Source organism: Oncorhynchus nerka, unplaced genomic scaffold (assembly GCF_034236695.1).
Source record: "Oncorhynchus nerka isolate Pitt River unplaced genomic scaffold, Oner_Uvic_2.0 unplaced_scaffold_963, whole genome shotgun sequence".
Lineage (NCBI taxonomy): Eukaryota > Metazoa > Chordata > Actinopteri > Salmoniformes > Salmonidae > Oncorhynchus > Oncorhynchus nerka.
This window is the reverse complement of record NW_027040352.1, coordinates 107,552-134,609: the sequence shown is the minus strand read 5'-3', so window position 1 is coordinate 134,609 and position 27,058 is coordinate 107,552. Positions and strand designations below refer to the sequence as shown.

General features: G+C 45.4%; 1 protein-coding gene across 3 annotated transcripts in view; it reads right to left on the bottom strand.

Moving 5' to 3' along the window:
- Positions 1 to 27,058, bottom strand: part of tbk1 (TANK-binding kinase 1) — a 79,768-nt gene that overhangs the window by 34,726 nt on the left and 17,984 nt on the right. For all 3 annotated transcript variants that reach the window (XM_065016583.1, XM_065016584.1, XM_065016585.1), the window contains 7 exons: positions 26,790 to 26,930; positions 15,705 to 15,834; positions 10,124 to 10,305; positions 8,203 to 8,363; positions 4,932 to 5,042; positions 3,489 to 3,668; positions 1,254 to 1,450 (listed from right to left, as the gene is read on the bottom strand). In XM_065016583.1, the coding sequence (XP_064872655.1) occupies positions 1,254 to 1,450; positions 3,489 to 3,668; positions 4,932 to 5,042; positions 8,203 to 8,363; positions 10,124 to 10,305; positions 15,705 to 15,834; positions 26,790 to 26,930 (1,102 nt within the window). The remainder of the gene's footprint in view (positions 1 to 1,253; positions 1,451 to 3,488; positions 3,669 to 4,931; positions 5,043 to 8,202; positions 8,364 to 10,123; positions 10,306 to 15,704; positions 15,835 to 26,789; positions 26,931 to 27,058) is intronic.

The window sequence follows — 27,058 nt, the reverse complement described above, 5'->3', positions numbered from 1 at the left end:
AAAACCAGTCAGTATCTGGTGTGGATCAGAAAACCAGTCAGTATCTGGTGTGACCAGAAAACCGGTCAGTATCTGGTGTGGATCAGAAAACCGGTCAGTATCTGGTGTGGATCAGAAAACCAGTCAGTATCTGGTGTGGATCAGAAAACCAGTCAGTATCTGGTGTGGATCAGAAAACCAGTCAGTATCTGGTGTGGATCAGAAAACCAGTCCGTATCTGGTGTGGATCAGAAAACCAGTCAGTATCTGTTGTGATCAGAAAACCAGTCAGTATCTGGTGTGATCAGAAAACCAGTCAGTATCTGGTGTGCCCACCATTTGTCTCATGCAGCGCGACACGTCTCCTTCAGAGTTGATCAGGCTGTTGATTGTGGAATGTTGTCCCACTCCTCTTCAATGGCTGCGCTAAGCTGCTGGGTATTGGGCGGGAACTGGAACACGCTGTCGTACACGTCGATCCAGAGCATCCCAAACATGCTCAATGGGGTGACATGTTTAATGAGTATGCAGGCCATGGAAGAACTGGGACATTTTCAGCTTCCTGGAATTGTGTACAGATCCTTGAGACGTGCATTATCATGCTGAAACATGAGGTGATGGCGCCAGATGTCGTCACGGTATCTCTGTGCATTCAAATTGCCATCAATAAAATGTAACTGTGTTGGTTGTTCATAGCTTATGCCTGCCCATTACCATAACCCCATCATGGGGCACTCTGTTCACAACGCCGTCTGCCCCGGTAGTTTAAACCGGGATTCGTCCCGTGAAGAGCTTTAACCCCATCATGGGGCACTCTGTTCACAACGCCGTCTGCCCCGGTTCTGCCCCGGTAGTTTAAACCGGGATTCGTCCCGTGAAGAGCTTTAACCCCATCATGGGGCACTCTGTTCACAACGCCGTCTGCCCCGGTTCTTCCCCGGTTCTGCCCCGGTAGGTTAAACCGGGATTCGTCCGTGAAGAGCTTCTCCAGTGTGTCAGTGGACATCGAAGGGAAGCGTTTTCCCAACGAAGTCGATTACGACCCCGAACTGCAGTCAGGTCAATTATCTTGTCAAAGGAGAAATGCTACGTGACGGGGATGTAAAACAAATTCGTGCCCAAAAACGTGACAGAAATCATCTTTCTGTGCGTACGGAAACATTTCCGGGATCTTTAATTTCAACACATGGCACCAACACTTCACATGTTGTCTGTATTTGTGTTCAGTGTAAAAATCCCATTTCCACATCGATGCTAATAATAAAGACTCTTACGGTCCTCGAAGATGAGCCCCACTGTAGCTACGGACTCTCTGCTGAGCAGCATGATGGGGTTGTCTCTGGAGGTCCGCGGGAAGGTCTGGGCTTGGCGGTTGGGCTCAAGCTGTAGGCGTCGCCCCTCGTACAAGAGCTCCTGGTTATGGACCGGGATACTGCACCGACGAGACAACAGCTCCTGGAAGAGAGTCGCCCTGGGGAGAGAGGTCAGAGGTTAAGGGTTAGCCTCTAGCAGTTTAGAGAGAAAAGTAATCATTCTGTGTGTATGGTCAGTGTTTTGTTTGGTCCTATTTGTCCGATCCGACATCCTCGGAGAGCAGGATCACAACCAGAGTCTGTCATTATCAACGGTGACCCTAAAGTTTAGCACACCTGTATTTGGGGAGTTTCTCCCATTCTTCTCTGCAGATCCTCTCAAGCTCTGTCAGGTTATATGGGGAGCGTCGCTGCACAGCTATTTTCAGGTCTCTCCAGAGATGTTCGATCGGGTTCAAGTCCGGGCTCTGGCTGGGCCACTCAGGGACATTCAAAGATTTGTCCCGAAGCCACTCCAACGTTGTCTTGGATGTGTAATTAGGGTGGTTGTCCTGTTGGACGGTGAACCTTCGCCCCAGTCTGAGGTCCTGAGTGCTCTGAAGCAGGTTTTCATCAAGGATCTCTCTGTACTTTGCTACGCCAGTCCCTGCCGCTGAAAAACATCCCCACAGCATGATGCTGCCACCACCATGCTTCACTGTAGGGATGGTGCCGCCACCACCATGCTTCACTGTAGGGATGGTGCCACCACCATGCTTCACTGTAGGGATGATGCCGCCACCACCATGCTTCACTGTAGGGATGGTGCCAGGTTTCCTCCAGACGTGACGACGCTTGGCATTCAGGCCAAGAGTACAAACTTGGTTTCATCAGACCAGAGAATCTTGTTTCTCCTGGTCTGAGAGTCTTTAGGTGCCTTTTGGCAAACTCCAAGCAGGTTGTGCCTTTTATTGAGGAGTGGCTTCCGTCTGGTTACTCTACCATAAAGACCTGATTGGTGGAGTGGCTTCCGTCTGGCTACTCTACCATAAAGACCTGATTGGTGGAGTGGCTTCCGTCTGGCCACTCTACCATAAAGACCTGATTGGTGGAGTGGCTTCCGTCTGGCTACTCTACCATAAAGACCTGATTGGTGGAGTGGCTTCCGTCTGGCTACTCTACCATAAAGACCTGATTGGTGGAGTGGCTTCCGTCTGGCCACTCTACCATAAAGACCTGATTGGTGGAGTGGCTTCCGTCTGGCTACTCTACCATAAAGACCTGATTGGTGGAGTGGCTTCCGTCTGGCTACTCTACCATAAAGACCTGATTGGTGGAGTGGCTTCCGTCTGGCCACTCTACCATAAAGACCTGATTGGTGGAGTGGCTTCCGTCTGGCCACTCTACCATAAAGACCTGATTGGTGGAGTGGTTTCCGTCTGGCTACTCTACCATAAAGACCTGATTGGTGGAGTGGCTTCCGTCTGGCTACTCTACCATAAAGACCTGATTGGTGGAGTGGCTTCCGTCTGGCCACTCTACCATAAAGACCTGATTGGTGGAGTGGCTTCCGTCTGGCTACTCTACCATAAAGACCTGATTGGTGGAGTGGCTTCCGTCTGGCTACTCTACCATAAAGACCTGATTGGTGGAGTGGCTTCCGTCTGGCTACTCTACCATAAAGACCTGATTGGTGGAGTGGCTTCCGTCTGGCTACTCTACCATAAAGACCTGATTGGTGGAGTGCTGCAGAGACGGTTGTCATTCTGGAAGGTGCTAAAATAACTAAAAACACATTTTTGCTTTGTCATTATGGGGTATTGTGATGTCATTATGGGGTATTGTGATGTCATTATGGGGTATTGTGATGTCATTATGGGGTATTGTGATGTCATTATGGGGTATTGTGTGTAGATTGATGAGGTGAAAAAATAATTTTAGACATTTTAGAATAAGGCTGTAACGTATTGTACTGGTGGATGTAGATGTAGTGGAGACTCACGTATTGTACTGGTGGAGAGACTCACGTATTGTACTGGTGGATGTAGATGTAGTGGAGACTCATGTATTGTACTGGTGGATGTAGATGTAGTGGAGACTCATGTATTGTACTGGTGGATGTAGATGTAGTGGAGACTCACGTATTGTACTGGTGGATGTAGATGTAGTGGAGACTCACGTATTGTACTGGTGGATGTAGATGTAGTGGAGACTCACGTATTGTACTGGTGGATGTAGATGTAGTGGAGAGTAGCCTGCTGTAGACTGAAGACCAACACCACGGTACGATGCAGGATATCACTGGTCTCAGCAAAGAACTGGTCAAAGCCCCAACACTTCTCCTGGTCAGCCTCCAAGATGTTGGCTAGGACTGGGGTCAGCAAGCTCTGGAGGCCCCTGGAGGAGAGAGAGATCAGAGGTTAGAGGTCAGCCTCCAAGATGTTGGCTAGGAATGGGGTCAGCAAGCTCTGGAGGCCCCTGGAGGAGAGAGAGAGGTTAGAGGTCAGCCTCCAAGATGTTGGCTAGGACTGGGGTCAGCAAGCTCTGGAAGCCCCTGGAGGAGCGAGAGAGAGGTCAGAGGTTAGAGGTCAGCCTCCAAGATGTTGGCTAGGACTGGGGTCAGCAAGCTCTGGAGGCCCCTGAAGGAGAGAGAGGTCAGAGGTTAGCCTCCAAGATGTTGGCTAGGACTGGGGTCAGCAAGCTCAGGAGGCCCCTGGAGGAGAGAGAGAGTGAGGTCAGCCTCCAAGATGTTGACTAGGACTTGGGTCAGCAAGCTCTGGAGGCCCCTGGAGGAGAGAGAGAGGTCAGAGGTTAGAGGTCAGCCTCCAAGATGTTGGCTAGGACTGGGGTCAGCAAGCTCTGGAGGCCCTTGGAGGAGAGAGAGAGAGGTCAGAGGTCAGCCTCCAAGATGTTGGCTAGGACTGGGGTCAGCAAGCTCTGGAGGCCCCTGGAGGAGAGAGAGAGAGAGGTCAGAGGTCAGCCTCCAAGATGTTGGCAAGGACTGGGGTCAGCAAGCTCTGGAGGCCCCTGGAGGAGAGAGAGAGAGAGGTCAGCCTCCAAGATGTTGGCTAGGACTGGGTTCAGCAAGCTCTGGAGGCCCCTGGAGAAGAGAGAGGTCAGATGGTAGAGGTCAGGTAATTTACTAGTTTTAATGGACCAGAGGACCTACTTGGAGGAGCTGCAGTAGACAGGGATAGTGGTCAGGGGGTAGAGGTCAGGGAGTGGAGGTCAGGGGGTGGAGGTCAGGGGTGGAGGTCAGGGGTTAGAGGTCAGGGGGTTAGAGGTCAGGGGTGGGGGTCAGGGGGTAGAGGTCAGGGGGTAGAGGTCAGGGGGTAGAGGTCAGGGGTAGAGGTCAGGGGGTAGAGGTCAGGGGTTAGAGGTCAGGGGTTAGAGGTCAGGGGTTAGAGGTCAGGGGGTGGGGGTCAGGGGGTTAGAGGTCAGGGGTTAGAGGTCAGGGAGTGGAGGTCAGGGGGTAGAGGTCAGGGGGTAGAGGTCAGGGAGTGGAGGTCAGGGGGCTAGAGGTCAGGGGGTTAGAGGTCAGGGAGTGGAGGTCAGGGGGTAGAGGTCAGGGAGTGGAGGTCAGGGGGTAGAGGTCAGGGAGTGGAGGTCAGGGAGTGGAGGTCAGGGGGTTAGAGGTCAGGGGTAGACTAGAGTACGTACTTGGACAGGTTGCAGGAGACAGGCATCTCTGTGCTCCACTCAATCTTCCCGTTCTCAAACTTCTGCTGCCCAGAGACGGTTCCTGACGGCTTCTCTGTGATGATTTTATACCTGATGGGAGACAGGACAACAACGTCACTATACAAAACCTTCAGTCACCGAGACAAACATCTCATCTCTGATTGGTGGTGTGCTGCAGAGATGCTTGTCCTTCTGGAAGGTTCTCCAATTGCCACAGAGGAACTCTGGAGCTCTGTCAGAGTGACCATTGGGTTCTCAGTCACCTCCCTGACCAAGGCCCTTCTCCCGATTGCTCAGTTTGGCTGGGCGGCCAGCTCTAGGAAGAGTCTTGGTGGTTCCAGACTTCTTCCATTTAAGAATGATGGAGGCCACTGTGTTCTTGGGGACCTTCAATGATGCATATATATCCGGATATAGTTCTTAGACCACCAGGTTACAGTTCTTAGACCTCTAGACCACCAGGAGGCAGTTCTTAGACCTCTAGACCACCAGGAGGCAGTTCTTAGACCTCTAGACCACCAGGAGGCAGTTCTTAGACCTCTAGACCACCAGGTTATAGTTCTTAGACCTCTAGACCACCATGATATAGTTCTTAGACCTCTAGACCACCAAGTTATAGTTCATAGACCTCTAGACCACCAGGTTATAGTTCTTAGACCTCTAGACCACCAGGAGGCAGTTCTTAGACCTCTAGACCACCAGGTTATAGTTCTTAGACCTCTAGACCACCAGGTTATAGTTCTTAGACCACTAGACCACCAGGTTATAGTTCTTAGACCTCTAGACCACCAGGAGGCAGTTCTTAGACCTCTAGACCACCAGGTTATAGTTCTTAGACCTCTAGACCACCAGGAGGCAGTTCTTAGACCTCTAGACCACCAGGAGGCAGTTCTTAGACCTCTAGACCACCAGGAGGCAGTTCTTAGACCTCTAGACCACCAGGAGGCAGTTCTTAGACCTCTAGACCACCAGGTTATAGTTCTTAGACCTCTAGACCACCAGGTTATAGTTCTTAGACCTCTAGACCACCAGGAGGCAGTTCTTAGACCTCTAGACCACCAGGTTATAGTTCTTAGACCTCTAGACCACCAGGAGGCAGTTCTTAGACCTCTAGACCACCAGGTTATAGTTCTTAGACCTCTAGACCACCAGGTTATAGTTCTTAGACCTCTAGACCACCAGGAGGCAGTTCTTAGACCTCTAGACCACCAGGTTATAGTTCTTAGACCTCTAGACCACCAGGTTATAGTTCTTAGACCTCTAGACCACCAGGAGGCAGTTCTTAGACCTCTAGACCACCAGGAGGCAGTTCTTAGACCTTTAGACCACCAGGAGGCAGTTCTTAGACCTCTAGACCACCAGGTTATAGTTCTTAGACCTCTAGACCACCAGGTTATAGTTCTTAGACCTCTAGACCACCAGGTTATAGTTCTTAGACCACTAGACCACCAGGTTATAGTTCTTAGACCTCTAGACCACCAGGAGGCAGTTCTTAGACCTCTAGACCACCAGGTTATAGTTCTTAGACCTCTAGACGACCAGATTATAGTTCTTAGACCTCTAGACCACCAGGTTATAGTTCTTAGACCACCAGGTTATAGTTCTTAGACCACTAGACCACCAGGAGGCAGTTCTTAGACCTCTAGACCACCCTAGACCACCAGGATATAGTTCTTAGACCTCTAGACCACCAGGTTATAGTTCTTAGACCTCTAGACCACCAGGAGGCAGTTCTTAGACCTCTAGACCACCAGGAGGCAGTTCTTAGACCTCTAGACCACCAGGTTATAGTTCTTAGACCTCTAGACCACCAGGTTATAGTTCTTAGACCTCTAGACCACCAGGTTATAGTTCTTAGACCTCTAGACCACCAGGTTATAGTTCTTAGACCACTAGACCACCAGGTTATAGTTCTTAGACCTCTAGACCACCAGGAGGCAGTTCTTAGACCTCTAGACCACCAGGAGGCAGTTCTTAGACCTCTAGACCACCAGGATATAGTTCTTAGACCTCTAGACCACCAGGTTATAGTTCTTAGACCTCTAGACCACCAGGAGGCAGTTCTTAGACCTCTAGACCACCAGATTATAGTTCTTAGACCTCTAGACCACCAGGTTATAGTTCTTAGACCACCAGGTTATAGTTCTTAGACCACTAGACCACCAGGAGGCAGTTCTTAGACCTCTAGACCACCCTAGACCACCAGGATATAGTTCTTAGACCTCTAGACCACCAGGTTATAGTTCTTAGACCTCTAGACCACCAGGAGGCAGTTCTTAGACCTCTAGACCACCAGGAGGCAGTTCTTAGACCTCTAGACCACCAGGAGGCAGTTCTTAGACCTCTAGACCACCAGGTTATAGTTCTTAGACCTCTAGACCACCAGGTTATAGTTCTTAGACCTCTAGACCACCAGGTTATAGTTCTTAGACCTCTAGACCACCAGGTTATAGTTCTTAGACCACTAGACCACCAGGTTATAGTTCTTAGACCTCTAGACCACCAGGTTATAGTTCTTAGACCTCTAGACCACCAGGAGGCAGTTCTTAGACCTCTAGACCACCAGGATATAGTTCTTAGACCTCTAGACCACCAGGTTATAGTTCTTAGACCACCAGGTTATAGTTCTTAGACCTCTAGACCACCAGGTTATAGTTCTTAGACCTCTAGACCACCAGGTTATAGTTCTTAGACCTCTAGACCACCAGGTTATAGTTCTTAGACCTCTAGACCACCAGGTTATAGTTCTTAGACCTCTAGACCACCAGGTTATAGTTCTTAGACCTCTAGACCACCAGGTTATAGTTCTTAGACCTCTAGACCACCAGGTTATAGTTCTTAGACCTCTAGACCACCAGGTTATAGTTCTTAGACCTCTAGACCACCAGGTTATAGTTCTTAGACCTCTGGACCACCAGGTTATAGTTCTTAGACCTCTGGACCACCAGGAGGCAGTTCTTAGACCACCCTAGGTCAACAGGATGTAGTTCTTAGACCACTAGACCACCCTAGGTCAACATGATGTAGTTCTTAGACCACTAGACCACCCTAGGTCACCAGGATATAGTTCTTAGACCTCTAGACCACCCTAGGTCACCAGGATGTAGTTCTTAGGCCACCCTAGGTCAACAGGATGTAGTTCTTAGACCACTAGACCACCCTAGGTCACCAGGATGTAGTTCTTAGACCACCCTAGGTCAACAGGATGTAGTTCTTAGACCACCCTAGGTCAACAGGATGTAGTTCTTACATGACTTCCTTGTTCCTGCGTGGTCCTTCGAAGGGTCTGAAGGGGAGGGACCCGGTGGCAGCGTGGAAGAAGGTGACTCCGATGCTCCACAGGTCAACCGTTGCACCATACTTCTTCTGGTGCTCTTTCCTCAGCACTGCACGCTCATACATGTCAGGGTGCTGTTGGAGACACACAGAGAAACACAGAGACACACACAGAGAGACACACACAGAGAGATACACAGAGAGACACAGAGAGACACACAGAGACACACACAGAGAGACACACACAGAGACACGCACACAGAGACACGCACACAGAGACACACAGAGAGACACACAGAGAGATACACAGAGAGAGACACACACAGAGAGATACACACAGAGAGACTCACAGAGATACACAGAGAGAGACACACAGAGAGACGCACACAGAGAGACACACAGAGAGACGCACACACAGAGACACACACAGAGACACACAGAGAGATACACACAGAGAAATACACAGAGAGAGACACACAGAGAGACACACACAGAGAGACACACACAGAGAGACACACACAGATAGATACACACAGAGAGACACACAGAGATACACAGAGAGAGACACACAGAGAGAGACACAGAGAGATACACACAGAGAGACACAGAGAGACACACACAGAGAGATACACACAGAGAGACACACAGAGAGAGACACACAGAGAGATACACACAGAGAGACACAGAGAGAGACACACACAGAGAGATACACAGAGAGACACACACACAGAGAGACACACACAGAGAGACACACACAGAGACACACACACAGAGAGACACACACAGAGAGACACACAGAGAGACACACAGAGAGACACACACAGAGACACACACAGAGAGACACACACAACACACACAGAGAGACACACACAGAGAGACACACACAGAGAGACACACAGAGAGAGACACACAGAGAGACACACACAGAGAGACACACACACACAGAGAGACACACACACACAGAGAGACACACACAGAGAGACACACACAGAGAGACACACACACAGAGAGACACACACACAGAGAGACACACACACAGAGAGACACACACAGAGAGACACACACAGAGAGACACACACAGAGAGACACACACACAGAGAGACACACACACAGAGAGACACACACAGAGAGACACACACACAGAGAGAGACACACAGAGAGACACACACAGAGACACACAGAGAGACACACACAGAGAGACACACACAGAGAGACACACACAGAGAGACACACACAGAGACACACACAGAGAGACACACACAGAGAGACACACACAGAGAGACACACACAGAGACACACACAGAGAGACACACACAGAGAGACACACACAGAGAGACACAGAGAGAGACACAGAGAGAGACACACACAGAGAGACACAGAGAGACACACACAGAGAGACACACACACAGAGAGACACACACAGAGAGACACACACAGAGAGACACACACAGAGAGACACACACAGAGAGACACACACAGAGAGACACACACAGAGACACACACAGAGACACACACAGAGACACACAGAGAGACACACAGAGAGACACACAGAGAGAGACACAGAGAGACACACACAGAGAGACACACAGAGAGACACACACAGAGACACACAGAGAGACACACAGAGAGACACACACAGAGAGACACACAGAGAGACACACACAGAGAGACACACACAGAGACACACACAGAGACACACAGAGAGACACACAGAGAGACACACAGAGAGACACACAGAGAGACACACAGAGAGACACACAGAGAGACACACAGAGAGACACACACGTCATGGTGAGCTGAAGTCCATAGCAGATTATTCCTTTAGATGAGTAAAGTGTCCTATTGTAGGCGAGAGGTCCAAACGGCAGGTAGAGGTCGGAGGTCAGGGGACTCACCAGATATTCCTCAGTGCCGTAAAGAGAGACAAACTGCTCATCGTCGTCTAGTTCTCTGGCTGCTCCGAAATCAGTCAGCTTATAGACGGACCTCCCGTCCTCGCCGATGACGCGCATGATGTTGCCTGGTTTGATGTCACGGTGCACGATGCCGTACTCTCTGAGATGGTTCATACCGGCTACTGTTAATATACAGGACAGGGTTATTACAGTCACATTACCACAGAGCAGCGTTACAGTCATTACCACCTCAACCCACAGAGCAGCGTTACAGTCATTACCACCTCAACCCACAGAGCAGCGTTACAGTCATTACCACCTCAACCCACAGAGCAGCGTTACAGTCATTACCACCTCAACCCACAGAGCAGCGTTACAGTCATTACCACCTCAACCCACAGAGCAGCGTTAGTCATTACCACCTCAACCCACAGAGCAGCGTTACAGTCATTACCACCTCAACCCACAGAGCAGCGTTACAGTCATTACCACCTCAACCCACAGAGCAGCGTTACAGTCATTACCACCTCAACCCACAGAGCAGCGTTACAGTCATTACCACCTCAACCCACAGAGCAGCGTTACCACCTCAACCCACAGAGCAGCGTTACAGTCATTACCACCTCCACCCACAGAGCAGCGTTACAGTCATCACCACCTCAACCCACAGAGCAGCGTTACAGTCATTACCACCTCAACCCACAGAGCAGCGTTACAGTCATTACCACCTCAACCCACAGAGCAGCGTTACAGTCATTACCACCTCCACCCACAGAGCAGCGTTACAGTCATTACCACCTCAACCCACAGAGCAGCGTTACAGTCATTACCACCTCAACCCACAGAGCAGCGTTACAGTCATTACCACCTCAACCCACAGAGCAGCGTTACAGTCATTACCACCTCAACCCACAGAGCAGCGTTACCACCTCAACACACAGAGCAGCGTTACAGTCATTACCACCTCAACCCACAGAGCAGCGTTACAGTCATTACCACCTCAACCCACAGAGCAGCGTTACAGTCATTACCACCTCAACCCACAGAGCAGCGTTACCACCTCAACACACAGAGCACCGTTACCACCTCAACACAGAGCAGTGTTAGTCATTACCACCTCAACCCACAGAGCAGCGTTACCACCTCAACCCACAGAGCAGCGTTACAGTCATTACCACCTCCACCCACAGAGCAGCGTTACAGTCATTACCACCTCAACCCACAGAGCAGCGTTACAGTCATTACCACCTCAACCCACAGAGCACCGTTACAGTCGTTACCACCTCAACCCACAGAGCAGCGTTACAGTCGTTACCACCTCAACCCACAGAGCAGCGTTACCACCTCCACCCACAGAGCAGCGTTACAGTCATTACCACCTCAACCCACAGAGCACCGTTACAGTCATTACCACCTCAACCCACAGAGCAGCGTTACAGTCATTACCACCTCAACCCACAGAGCAGCGTTAGTCATTACCACCTCAACCCACAGAGCAGCGTTACAGTCATTACCACCTCAACCCACAGAGCACCGTTACAGTCATTACCACCTCAACCCACAGAGCAGCGTTACAGTCATTACCACCTCAACCCACAGAGCAGCGTTAGTCATTACCACCTCAACCCACAGAGCAGCGTTACAGTCATTACCACCTCAACCCACAGAGCAGCGTTAGTCATTACCACCTCAACCCACAGAGCAGCGTTAGTCATTACCACCTCAACCCGCAGAGCAGCGTTAGTCATTACCACCTCAACACACAGAGCAGCGTTACCACCTCCACCCACAGAGCAGCGTTACAGTCATTACCACCTCAACCCACAGAGCAGCGTTACAGTCATTACCACAACCCGCAGAGCAGCGTTACCACCTCCACCCACAGAGCAGCGTTACCACCTCAACACACAGAGCAGCGTTACCACCTCAACACACAGAGCAGCGTTACAGTCATTACCACCTCCACCCACAGAGCAGCGTTACAGTCATTACCACCTCAACCCACAGAGCAGCGTTAGTCATTACCACCTCAAACCACAGAGCAGCGTTACAGTCATTACCACCTCAACCCGCAGAGCAGCGTTAGTCATTACCACCTCAACCCACAGAGCAGCGTTAGTCATTACCACCTCAACCCACAGAGCAGCGTTACAGTCATTACCACCTCAACCCACAGAGCAGCGTTACCACCTCAACACACAGAGCAGCGTTACCACCTCAACCCATAGAGTAGCGTTAGTCATTACCACCTCAACCCGCAGAGCAGCGTTAGTCATTACCACCTCAACCCACAGAGCAGCGTTACAGTCATTACCACCTCAACACACAGAGCAGCGTTAGTCATTACCACCTCAACCCGCAGAGCAGCGTTAGTCATTACCACCTCAACCCGCAGAGCAGCGTTAGTCATTACCACCTCAACCCACAGAGCAGCGTTACAGTCATTACCACCTCAACCCACAGAGCAGCGTTACCACCTCAACACAGAGCAGCGTTACCACCTCAACACACAGAGCAGCGTTACCACCTCAACCCATAGAGTAGCGTTAGTCATTACCACCTCAACCCGCAGAGCAGCGTTAGTCATTACCACCTCAACCCACAGAGCAGCGTTACAGTCATTACCACCTCAACACACAGAGCAGCTTTAGTCATAACCACCTCAACCCACAGAGCACCGTTACAGTCATTACCACCTCAACCCACAGAGCAGCGTTAGTCATTACCACCTCAACCCACAGAGCAGCGTTAGTCATTACCACCTCAACCCACAGAGCAGCGTTACAGTCATTACCACCTCAACCCACAGAGCAGCGTCAGTCATTACCACCTCAACACACAGAGCAGCGTTAGTCATTACCACCTCAACACACAGAGCAGCGTTAGTCATTACCACCTCAACCCACAGAGCAGCGTTAGTCATTACCACCTCAACCCACAGAGCAGCGTTACCACCTCAACCCACAGAGCAGCGTTACAGTCATTACCACCTCAACCCACAGAGCAGCATTACGGTCATTACCACCTCAACCCACAGAGCAGCGTTACAGTCATTACCACCTCAACCCAGAGAGCAGCGTTAGTCATTACCACCTCAACACACAGAGCAGCGTTACAGTCATTACCACCTCAACCCACAGAGCAGCGTTACAGTCATTACCACCTCAACCCACAGAGCAGCGTTACAGTCATTACCACCTCAACCCAAAGAGCAGCGTTACAGTCATTACCACCTCAACACACAGAGCAGCGTTAGTCATTACCACCTCAACCCACAGAGCAGCGTTACAGTCATTACCACCTCAACACTCAAGGTAGGTTTGTGTTGATCAGAGTGGTAGTAGGTAGGGTAAGGTAGGTTTGATCAGAGTGGTAGTAGGTAGGGTAAGGTCGGTTTGATCAGAGTGGTTGTAGGTAGGGTAAGGTAGGTTTGATCAGAGTGGTAGTAGGTAGGGTAAGGTAGGTTTGTGTTGATCAGAGTGGTTGTAGGTAGGGTAAGGTAGGTTTGTGTTGATCAGAGTGGTTGTAGGTAGGGTAAGGTAGGTTGGTTTTGATCAGAGTGGTTGTAGGTAGGGTAAGGTAGGTTTGTGTTGATCAGAGTGGTTGTAGGTAGGGTAAGGTAGGTTTGATCAGAGTGGTAGTAGGTAGGGTAAGGTAGGTTTGTGTTGATCAGAGTGGTTGTAGGTAGGGTAAGGTAGGTTTGTGTTGATCAGAGTGGTAGTAGGTAGGGTAAGGTAGGTTGGGTTTGATCAGAGTGGTTGTAGGTAGGGTAAGGTAGGTTTGATCAGAGTGGTAGTAGGTAGGGTAAGGTAGGTTTGTGTTGATCAGAGTGGTAGTAGGTAGGGTAAGGTAGGTTTGTGTTGATCAGAGTGGTTGTAGGTAGGGTAAGGTAGGTTTGTGTTGATCAGAGTGGTAGTAGGTAGGGTAAGGTAGGTTTGTGTTGATCAGAGTGGTAGTAGGTAGGGTAAGGTAGGTTTGATCAGAGTGGTAGTAGGTAGGGTAAGGTAGGTTTGTGTTGATCAGAGTGGTAGTAGGTAGGGTAAGGTAGGTTTGTGTTGATCAGAGTGGTTGTAGGTAGGGTAAGGTAGGTTGGTTTTGATCAGAGTGGTAGTAGGTAGGGTAAGGTAGGTTTGTGTTGATCAGAGTGGTAGTAGGTAGGGTAAGGTAGGTTGGTTTTGATCAGAGTGGTAGTAGGTAGGGTAAGGTAGGTTTGTGTTGATCAGAGTGGTAGTAGGTAGGGTAAGGTAGGTTTGTGTTGATCAGAGTGGTAGTAGGTAGGGTAAGGTAGGTTTTATCAGAGTGGTAGTAGGTAGGGTAAGGTAGGTTTGATCAGAGTGGTAGTAGGTAGGTTAAGGTAGGTTTGTGTTGATCAGAGTGGTTGTAGGTAGGGTAAGGTAGGTTTGTGTTGATCAGAGTGGTAGTAGGTAGGGTAAGGTAGGTTTGATCAGAGTGGTAGTAGGTAGGGTAAGGTAGGTTGGTTTTGATCAGAGTGGTAGTAGGTAGGGTAAGGTAGGTTTGTGTTGATCAGAGTGGTAGTAGGTAGGGTAAGGTAGGTTTGATCAGAGTGGTAGTAGGTAGGGTAAGGTAGGTTTGTGTTGATCAGAGTGGTTGTAGGTAGGGTAAGGTAGGTTTGTGTTGATCAGAGTGGTTGTAGGTAGGGTAAGGTAGGTTTGTGTTGATCAGAGTGGTAGTAGGTAGGGTAAGGTAGGTTTGATCAGAGTGGTAGTAGGTAGGGTAAGGTAGGTTTGTGTTGATCAGAGTGGTAGTAGGTAGGGTAAGGTAGGTTTGTGTTGATCAGAGTGGTAGTAGGTAGGGTAAGGTAGGTTTGTGTTGATCAGAGTGGTTGTAGGTAGGGTAAGGTAGGTTTGTGTTGATCAGAGTGGTAGTAGGTAGGTTAAGGTAGGTTTGTGTTGATCAGAGTGGTAGTAGGTAGGGTAAGGTAGGTTTGTGTTGATCAGAGTGGTAGTAGGTAGGGTAAGGTAGGTTTGATCAGAGTGGTAGTAGGTAGGGTAAGGTAGGTTTGTGTTGATCAGAGTGGTAGTAGGTAGGGTAAGGTAGGTTTGTGTTGATCAGAGTGGTTGTAGGTAGGGTAAGGTAGGTTTGTGTTGATCAGAGTGGTAGTAGGTAGGGTAAGGTAGGTTTGTGTTGATCAGAGTGGTAGTAGGTAGGGTAAGGTAGGTTTGATCAGAGTGGTAGTAGGTAGGGTAAGGTAGGTTTTATCAGAGTGGTTGTAGGTAGGGTAAGGTAGGTTTGTGTTGATCAGAGTGGTAGTAGGTAGGGTAAGGTAGGTTTGATCAGAGTGGTAGTAGGTAGGGTAAGGTAGGTTTTATCAGAGTGGTTGTAGGTAGGGTAAGGTAGGTTTGTGTTGATCAGAGTGGTAGTAGGTAGGGTAAGGTAGGTTTGATCAGAGTGGTAGTAGGTAGGGTAAGGTAGGTTTGATCAGAGTGGTAGTAGGTAGGGTAAGGTAGGTTGTGTGGTGTGTGTGTGTGTGTGTGTGTGTGTGTGTGTGTGTGTGTGTGTGTGTGTGTGTGTGTGTGTGTGTGTGTGTGTGTGTGTGTGTGTGTGTGTGTCCAGTCCTTACCCACGTCCTGTAGCACGATAAGGAACTCATCCTCAGGGAGTCCGTAGGCGTTAGAAGACTCCTCCAGGACCGTATACAGACTCCCACAGGGACAATACTCCATCACCAGAACCTTGTGACGGGTGTTGGACTGGGACAGGAAGTGACATGTTAGTAGATACCTCCACTAGGTAGTGTTATTCTACTGATAGAGATACCTCCACTAGGTAGTGTTATTCTACTGATAGAGATACCTCCTCTAGGTAGTGTTATTCTACTGATAGAGATACCTCCTCTAGGTAGTGTTATTCTACTGATAGAGATACCTCCACTAGGTAGTGTTATTCTACTGATACCTCCACTAGGTAGTGTTATTCTACTGATAGAGATACCTCCTCTAGGTAGTGTTATTCTACTGATACCTCCACTAGGTAGTGTTATTCTACTGATAGAGATACCTCCACTAGGTAGTGTTATTCTACTGATAGAGATACCTCCACTAGGTAGTGTTATTCTACTGATAGAGATACCTCCTCTAGGTAGTGTTATTCTACTGATACCTCCACTAGGTAGTGTTATTCTACTGATAGAGATACCTCCACTAGGTAGTGTTATTCTACTGATAGAGATACCTCCTCTAGGTAGTGTTATTCTACTGATAGAGATACCTCCACTAGGTAGTGTTATTCTACTGATAGAGATACCTCCACTAGGTAGTGTTATTCTACTGATACCTCCACTAGGTAGTGTTATTCTACTGATAGAGATACCTCCACTAGGTAGTGTTATTCTACTGATAGAGATACCTCCTCTAGGTAGTGTTATTCTACTGATAGAGATACCTCCTCTAGGTAGTGTTATTCTACTGATAGAGATACCTCCTCTAGGTAGTGTTATTCCACTGATAGAGATACCTCCTCTAGGTAGTGTTATTCTACTGATAGAGATACCTCCACTAGGTAGTGTTATTCTACTGATAGAGATACCTCCTCTAGGTAGTGTTATTCTACTGATAGAGATACCTCCACCAGGTAGTGTTATTCTACTGATAGAGATACCTCCACTAGGTAGTGTTATTCCACTGATAGAGATACCTCCTCTAGGTAGTGTTATTCTACTGATAGAGATACCTCCACTAGGTAGTGTTATTCTACTGATAGAGATACCTCCACTAGGTAGTGTTATTCTACTGATACCTCCACTAGGTAGTGTTATTCTACTGATAGAGATACCTCCACTAGGTAGTGTTATTCTACTGATAGAGATACCTCCTCTAGGTAGTGTTATTCTACTGATAGAGATACCTCCTCTAGGTAGTGTTATTCTACTGATACCTCCACTAGGTAGTGTTATTCTACTGATAGAGATACCTCCACTAGGTAGTGTTATTCTACTGATACCTCCACTAGGTAGTGTTATTCTACTGATAGAGATACCTCCACTAGGTAGTGTTATTCTACTGATACCTCCACTAGGTAGTGTTATTCTACTGATAGAGATACCTCCACTAGGTAGTGTTATTCTACTGATAGAGATACCTCCTCTAGGTAGTGTTATTCTACTGATAGAGATACCTCCACTAGGTAGTGTTATTCTACTGGTAGAGATACCTCCTCTAGGTAGTGTTATTCTACTGATACCTCCTCTAGGTAGTGTTATTCTACTGATAGAGATACCTCCACTAGGTAGTGTTATTCTACTGATACCTCCACTAGGTAGTGTTATTCTACTGATAGAGATACCTCCACTAGGTAGTGTTATTCTACTGATAGAGATACCTCCTCTAGGTAGTGTTATTCTACTGATAGAGATACCTCCACTAGGTAGTGTTATTCTACTGATAGAGATACCTCCTCTAGGTAGTGTTATTCTACTGATAGAGATACCTCCTCTAGGTAGTGTTATTCTACTGATACCTCCACTAGGTAGTGTTATTCTACTGATAGAGATACCTCCACTAGGTAGTGTTATTCTACTGATAGAGATACCTCCACTAGGTAGTGTTATTCTACTGATAGAGATACCTCCACTAGGTAGTGTTATTCTACTGATAGAGATACCTCCACTAGGTAGTGTTATTCTACTGATACCTCCACTAGGTAGTGTTATTCTACTGATAGAGATACCTCCTCTAGGTAGTGTTATTCTACTGATAGAGATACCTCCACTAGGTAGTGTTATTCTACTGATAGAGATACCTCCTCTAGGTAGTGTTATTCTACTGATAGAGATACCTCCACTAGGTAGTGTTATTCTACTGATAGAGATACCTCCACTAGGTAGTGTTATTCTACTGATAGAGATACCTCCACTAGGTAGTGTTATTCTACTGATAGAGATACCTCCACTAGGTAGTGTTATTCTACTGATAGAGATACCTCCACTAGGTAGTGTTATTCTACTGATAGAGATACCTCCACTAGGTAGTGTTATTCTACTGATAGAGATACCTCCACTAGGTAGTGTTATTCTACTGATAGAGATACCTCCTCTAGGTAGTGTTATTCTACTGATAGAGATACCTCCACTAGGTAGTGTTATTCTACTGATAGAGATACCTCCACTAGGTAGTGTTATCCACTAGGTAGTTCTACTGATAGAGATACCTCCACTAGGTAGTGTTATTCTACTGATAGAGATACCTCCTCTAGGTAGTGTTATTCTACTGATAGAGATACCTCCACTAGGTAGTGTTATTCTACTGATAGAGATACCTCCACTAGGTAGTGTTATTCTACTGATACCTCCACTAGGTAGTGTTATTCTACTGATAGAGATACCTCCTCTAGGTAGTGTTATTCTACTGATAGAGATACCTCCACTAGGTAGTGTTATTCTACTGATAGAGATACCTCCTCTAGGTAGTGTTATTCTACTGATAGAGATACCTCCACTAGGTAGTGTTATTCTACTGATAGAGATACCTCCACTAGGTAGTGTTATTCTACTGATAGAGATACCTCCACTAGGTAGTGTTATTCTACTGATAGAGATACCTCCTCTAGGTAGTGTTATTCTACTGATAGAGATACCTCCACTAGGTAGTGTTATTCTACTGATACCTCCACTAGGTAGTGTTATTCTACTGATACCTCCACTAGGTAGTGTTATTCTACTGATAGAGATACCTCCACTAGGTAGTGTTATTCTACTGATACCTCCACTAGGTAGTGTTATTCTACTGATACCTCCACTAGGTAGTGTTATTCTACTGATAGAGATACCTCCACTAGGTAGTGTTATTCTACTGATAGAGATACCTCCTCTAGGTAGTGTTATTCTACTGATAGAGATACCTCCACTAGGTAGTGTTATTCTACTGATACCTCCACTAGGTAGTGTTATTCTACTGATACCTCCACTAGGTAGTGTTATTCTACTGATAGAGATACCTCCACTAGGTAGTGTTATTCTACTGATAGAGATACCTCCACTAGGTAGTGTTATTCTACTGATAGAGATACCTCCTCTAGGTAGTGTTATTCTACTGATAGAGATACCTCCACTAGGTAGTGTTATTCTACTGATAGAGATACCTCCACTAGGTAGTGTTATTCTACTGATAGAGATACCTCCACTAGGTAGTGTTATTCTACTGATAGAGATACCTCCACTAGGTAGTGTTATTCTACTGATAGAGATACCTCCACTAGGTAGTGTTATTCTACTGATAGAGATACCTCCACTAGGTAGTGTTATTCTACTGATAGAGATACCTCCACTAGGTAGTGTTATTCTACTGATAGAGATACCTCCACTAGGTAGTGTTATTCTACTGATAGAGATACCTCCACTAGGTAGTGTTATTCTACTGATAGAGATACCTCCACTAGGTAGTGTTATTCTACTGATACCTCCTCTAGGTAGTGTTATTCTACTGATAGAGATACCTCCACTAGGTAGTGTTATTCTACTGATAGAGATACCTCCACTAGGTAGTGTTATTCTACTGATAGAGATACCTCCTCTAGGTAGTGTTATTCTACTGATAGAGACACCTCCACTAGGTAGTGTTATTCTACTGATAGAGATACCTCCACTAGGTAGTGTTATTCTACTGATAGAGATACCTCCACTAGGTAGTGTTATACCTCCCGCTAGGTAGTTATTCTACTGATGAGATACCTCCTCTAGGTACTGATAGAGACACTCCACTAGGTAGTGTTATTCTACTGATAGAGATACCTCCACTAGGTAGTGTTATTCTACTGATACCTCCACTAGGTAGTGTTATTCTACTGATAGAGATACCTCCACTAGGTAGTGTTATTCTACTGATAGAGATACCTCCTCTAGGTAGTGTTATTCTACTGATAGAGATACCTCCACTAGGTAGTGTTATTCTACTGATAGAGATACCTCCACTAGGTAGTGTTATTCTACTGATAGAGATACCTCCTCTAGGTAGTGTTATTCTACTGATAGAGATACCTCCACTAGGTAGTGTTATTCTACTGATACCTCCACTAGGTAGTGTTATTCTACTGATACCTCCACTAGGTAGTGTTATTCTACTGATAGAGATACCTCCACTAGGTAGTGTTATTCTACTGATAGAGATACCTCCTCTAGGTAGTGTTATTCTACTGATAGAGATACCTCCACTAGGTAGTGTTATTCTACTGATACCTCCACTAGGTAGTGTTATTCTACTGATACCTCCACTAGGTAGTGTTATTCTACTGATAGAGATACCTCCACTAGGTAGTGTTATTCTACTGATAGAGATACCTCCTCTAGGTAGTGTTATTCTACTGATAGAGATACCTCCACTAGGTAGTGTTATTCTACTGATACCTCCACTAGGTAGTGTTATTCTACTGATACCTCCACTAGGTAGTGTTATTCTACTGATAGAGATACCTCCACTAGGTAGTGTTATTCTACTGATAGAGATACCTCCACTAGGTAGTGTTATTCTACTGATAGAGATACCTCCTCTAGGTAGTGTTATTCTACTGATAGAGATACCTCCACTAGGTAGTGTTATTCTACTGATAGAGATACCTCCACTAGGTAGTGTTATTCTACTGATAGAGATACCTCCACTAGGTAGTGTTATTCTACTGATAGAGATACCTCCTCTAGGTAGTGTTATTCTACTGATAGAGATACCTCCACTAGGTAGTGTTATTCTACTGATAGAGATACCTCCACTAGGTAGTGTTATTCTACTGATAGAGATACCTCCACTAGGTAGTGTTATTCTACTGATAGAGATACCTCCTCTAGGTAGTGTTATTCTACTGATAGAGATACCTCCTCTAGGTAGTGTTATTCTACTGATAGAGATACCTCCTCTAGGTAGTGTTATTCTACTGATAGAGATACCTCCACTAGGTAGTGTTATTCTACTGATAGAGATACCTCCACTAGGTAGTGTTATTCTACTGATACCTCCACTAGGTAGTGTTATTCTACTGATAGAGATACCTCCACTAGGTAGTGTTATTCTACTGATACCTCCACTAGGTAGTGTTATTCTACTGATAGAGATACCTCCACTAGGTAGTGTTATTCTACTGATAGAGATACCTCCACTAGGTAGTGTTATTCTACTGATAGAGATACCTCCACTAGGTAGTGTTATTCTACTGATAGAGATACCTCCACTAGGTAGTGTTATTCTACTGATAGAGATACCTCCACTAGGTAGTGTTATTCTACTGATACCTCCTCTAGGTAGTGTTATTCTACTGATAGAGATACCTCCACTAGGTAGTGTTATTCTACTGATAGAGATACCTCCACTAGGTAGTGTTATTCTACTGATAGAGATACCTCCTCTAGGTAGTGTTATTCTACTGATAGAGACAGCTCCACTAGGTAGTGTTATTCTACTGATAGAGATACCTCCACTAGGTAGTGTTATTCTACTGATAGAGATACCTCCACTAGGTAGTGTTATTCTACTGATAGAGACACCTCCACTAGGTAGTGTTATTCTACTGATAGAGATACCTCCACTAGGTAGTGTTATTCTACTGATACCTCCACTAGGTAGTGTTATTCTACTGATAGAGATACCTCCACTAGGTAGTGTTATTCTACTGATAGAGATACCTCCTCTAGGTAGTGTTATTCTACTGATAGAGATACCTCCTCTAGGTAGTGTTATTCTACTGATACCTCCACTAGGTAGTGTTATTCTACTGATAGAGATACCTCCACTAGGTAGTGTTATTCTACTGATACCTCCACTAGGTAGTGTTATTCTACTGATAGAGATACCTCCACTAGGTAGTGTTATTCTACTGATACCTCCACTAGGTAGTGTTATTCTACTGATAGAGATACCTCCACTAGGTAGTGTTATTCTACTGATACCTCCACTAGGTAGTGTTATTCTACTGATAGAGATACCTCCACTAGGTAGTGTTATTCTACTGATACCTCCTCTAGGTAGTGTTATTCTACTGATAGAGATACCTCCACTAGGTAGTGTTATTCTACTGATAGAGATACCTCCACTAGGTAGTGTTATTCTACTGATACCTCCACTAGGTAGTGTTATTCTACTGATAGAGATACCTCCACTAGGTAGTGTTATTCTACTGATAGAGATACCTCCACTAGGTAGTGTTATTCTACTGATAGAGATACCTCCACTAGGTAGTGTTATTCTACTGATAGAGATACCTCCACACTCCACTAGGTAGTGTTATTCCACTAGGTAGTGTTATTCTACTGATAGAGATACCTCCACTAGGTAGTGTTATTCTACTGATAGAGATACCTCCACTAGGTAGTGTTATTCTACTGATACCTCCACTAGGTAGTGTTATTCTACTGATAGAGATACCTCCTCTAGGTAGTGTTATTCTACTGATAGAGATACCTCCACTAGGTAGTGTTATTCTACTGATAGAGATACCTCCTCTAGGTAGTGTTATTCTACTGATAGAGATACCTCCACTAGGTAGTGTTATTCTACTGATAGAGATACCTCCACTAGGTAGTGTTATTCTACTGATAGAGATACCTCCACTAGGTAGTGTTATTCTACTGATAGAGATACCTCCACTAGGTAGTGTTATTCTACTGATAGAGATACCTCCACTAGGTAGTGTTATTCTACTGATAGAGATACCTCCACTAGGTAGTGTTATTCTACTGATAGAGATACCTCCTCTAGGTAGTGTTATTCTACTGATACCTCCACTAGGTAGTGTTATTCTACTGATAGAGATACCTCCTCTAGGTAGTGTTATTCTACTGATAGAGATACCTCCTCTAGGTAGTGTTATTCTACTGATAGAGATACCTCCACTAGGTAGTGTTATTCTACTGATAGAGATACCTCCACTAGGTAGTGTTATTCTACTGATAGAGATACCTCCACTAGGTAGTGTTATTCTACTGATAGAGATACCTCCACTAGGTAGTGTTATTCTACTGATAGAGATACCTCCACTAGGTAGTGTTATTCTACTGATACCTCCACTAGGTAGTGTTATTCTACTGATAGAGATACCTCCACTAGGTAGTGTTATTCTACTGATAGAGATACCTCCTCTAGGTAGTGTTATTCTACTGATACCTCCACTAGGTAGTGTTATTCTACTGATAGAGATACCTCCTCTAGGTAGTGTTATTCTACTGATAGAGATACCTCCTCTAGGTAGTGTTATTCTACTGATACCTCCACTAGGTAGTGTTATTCTACTGATAGAGATACCTCCACTAGGTAGTGTTATTCTACTGATACCTCCACTAGGTAGTGTTATTCTACTGATAGAGATACCTCCTCTAGGTAGTGTTATTCTACTGATAGAGATACCTCCACTAGGTAGTGTTATTCTACTGATAGAGATACCTCCACTAGGTAGTGTTATTATACTGATAGAGATACCTCCTCTAGGTAGTGTTATTCTACTGATAGAGATACCTCCACTAGGTAGTGTTATTCTACTGATAGAGATACCTCCACTAGGTAGTGTTATTCTACTGATAGAGATACCTCCACTAGGTAGTGTTATTCTACTGATAGAGATACCTCCTCTAGGTAGTGTTATTCTACTGATAGAGATACCTCCACTAGGTAGTGTTATTCTACTGATAGAGATACCTCCACTAGGTAGTGTTATTCTACTGATAGAGATACCTCCTCTAGGTAGTGTTATTCTACTGATAGAGATACCTCCACTAGGTAGTGTTATTCTACTGATAGAGATACCTCCACTAGGTAGTGTTATTCTACTGATAGAGATACCTCCTCTAGGTAGTGTTATTCTACTGATAGAGATACCTCCACTAGGTAGTGTTATTCTACTGATAGAGATACCTCCACTAGGTAGTGTTATTCTACTGATAGAGATACCTCCACTAGGTAGTGTTATTCTACTGATAGAGATACCTCCTCTAGGTAGTGTTATTCTACTGATAGAGATACCTCCACTAGGTAGTGTTATTCTACTGATAGAGATACCTCCACTAGGTAGTGTTATTCTACTGATAGAGATACCTCCACTAGGTAGTGTTATTCTACTGATAGAGATACCTCCTCTAGGTAGTGTTATTCTACTGATAGAGATACCTCCACTAGGTAGTGTTATTCTACTGATAGAGATACCTCCACTAGGTAGTGTTATTCTACTGATAGAGATACCTCCACTAGGTAGTGTTATTCTACTGATACCTCCACTAGGTAGTGTTATTCTACTGATAGATATACCTCCTCTAGGTAGTGTTATTCTACTGATAGAGATACCTCCTCTAGGTAGTGTTATTCTACTGATACCTCCACTAGGTAGTGTTATTCTACTGATACCTCCACTAGGTAGTGTTATTATACTGATAGAGATACCTCCACTAGGTAGTGTTATTCTACTGATAGAGATACCTCCTCTAGGTAGTGTTATTCTACTGACAGAGATACCTCCACTAGGTAGTGTTATTCTACTGATAGAGATACCTCCACTAGGTAGTGTTATTCTACTGATAGAGATACCTCCACTAGGTAGTGTTATTCTACTGATAGAGATACCTCCACTAGGTATTCTACTGATTCTCCACTGATTCTACTGATACCTCCACTAGGTAGTGTTATTCTACTGATAGAGATACCTCCACTAGGTAGTGTTATTCTACTGATACCTCCTCTAGGTAGTGTTATTCTACTGATAGAGATACCTCCACTAGGTAGTGTTATTCTACTGATAGAGATACCTCCACTAGGATACCTCCACTAGTGTTATTCTACTAGTGTTATTCTACTGATAGAGATACCTCCACTAGGTAGTGTTATTCTACTGATACCTCCACTAAGTAGTGTTATTCTACTGATAGAGATACCTCCACTAGGTAGTGTTATTCTACTGATACCTCCTCTAGGTAGTGTTATTCTACTGATAGAGATACCTCCACTAGGTAGTGTTATTCTACTGATAGAGATACCTCCACTAGGTAGTGTTATTCTACTGATAGAGATACCTCCACTAGGTAGTGTTATTCTACTGATACCTCCTCTAGGTAGTGTTATTCTACTGATAGAGATACCTCCTCTAGGTAGTGTTATTCTACTGATAGAGATACCTCCACTAGGTAGTGTTATTCTACTGATAGAGATACCTCCACTAGGTAGTGTTAATCTACTGATAGAGATACCTCCTCTAGGTAGTGTTATTCTACTGATACCTCCACTAGGTAGTGTTATTCTACTGATAGAGATACCTCCACTAGGTAGTGTTATTCTACTGATAGAGATACCTCCACTAGGTAGTGTTATTCTACTGATAGAGATACCTCCTCTAGGTAGTGTTATTCTACTGATACCTCCACTAGGTAGTGTTATTCTACTGATAGAGATACCTCCACTAGGTAGTGTTATTCTACTGATAGAGATACCTCCTCTAGGTAGTGTTATTCTACTGATAGAGATACCTCCTCTAGGTAGTGTTATTCTACTGATAGAGATACCTCCTCTAGGTAGTGTTATTCTACTGATAGAGATACCTCCACTAGGTAGTGTTATTCTACTGATAGAGATACCTCCTCTAGGTAGTGTTATTCTACTGATAGAGATACCTCCACTAGGTAGTGTTATTCTACTGATAGAGATACCTCCACTAGGTAGTGTTATTCTACTGATAGATACCTCCACTAGGTAGTGTTATTCTACTGATAGAGATACCTCCACTAGGTAGTGTTATTCTACTGATAGAGATACCTCCACTAGGTAGTGTTATTCTACTGATAGAGATACCTCCTCTAGGTAGTGTTATTCTACTGATAGAGATACCTCCACTAGGTAGTGTTATTCTACTGATAGAGATACCTCCACTAGGTAGTGTTATTCTACTGATACCTCCACTAGGTAGTGTTATTCTACTGATAGAGATACCTCCACTAGGTAGTGTTATTCTACTGAGGTAGTAGAGGTAGTGTTATTCTACTGATAGAGATACCTCTAGGTAGTGTTATTCTACTGATACCTCCACTAGGTAGTGTTATTCTACTGATAGAGATACCTCCTCTAGGTAGTGTTATTCTACTGATACCTCCACTAGGTAGTGTTATTCTACTGATAGAGATACCTCCACTAGGTAGTGTTATTCTACTGATAGAGATACCTCCACTAGGTAGTGTTATTCTACTGATAGAGATACCTCCTCTAGGTAGTGTTATTCTACTGATACCTCCACTAGGTAGTGTTATTCTACTGATAGAGATACCTCCTCTAGGTAGTGTTATTCTACTGATACCTCCACTAGGTAGTGTTATTCTACTGATAGAGATACCTCCACTAGGTAGTGTTATTCTACTGATAGAGATACCTCCACTAGGTAGTGTTATTCTACTGATAGAGATACCTCCTCTAGGTAGTGTTATTCTACTGATAGAGATACCTCCTCTAGGTAGTGTTATTCTACTGATAGAGATACCTCCACTAGGTAGTGTTATTCTACTGATAGAGATACCTCCTCTAGGTAGTGTTATTCTACTGATAGAGATACCTCCACTAGGTAGTGTTATTCTACTGATACCTCCACTAGGTAGTGTTATTCTACTGATAGAGATACCTCCACTAGGTAGTGTTATTCTACTGATAGAGATACCTCCACTAGGTAGTGTTATTCTACAGATAGTATATACTGATAGAGATACCTCCTCCTCCACAGCGAACAGCTTGACGATGTTCTTATGGTTGAGTTTCTTCAGGACCTCAAACTCTCTCATTTGGACGTCGAGTGGTCGCAGGAAACTGAGGTTGTTGAACACCTTCACCGCATATAGGTCCCCCGTTTTCTGGTGTTACAGAACACATAGTGTTAAATACAGGGGTGTGTTTTCAGGTGTTACAGAACACAGTGTTATATACAGGTGTGTTTTCAGGTGTTACAGAACACACAGTTTTATATACAGGTGTGTTTTCA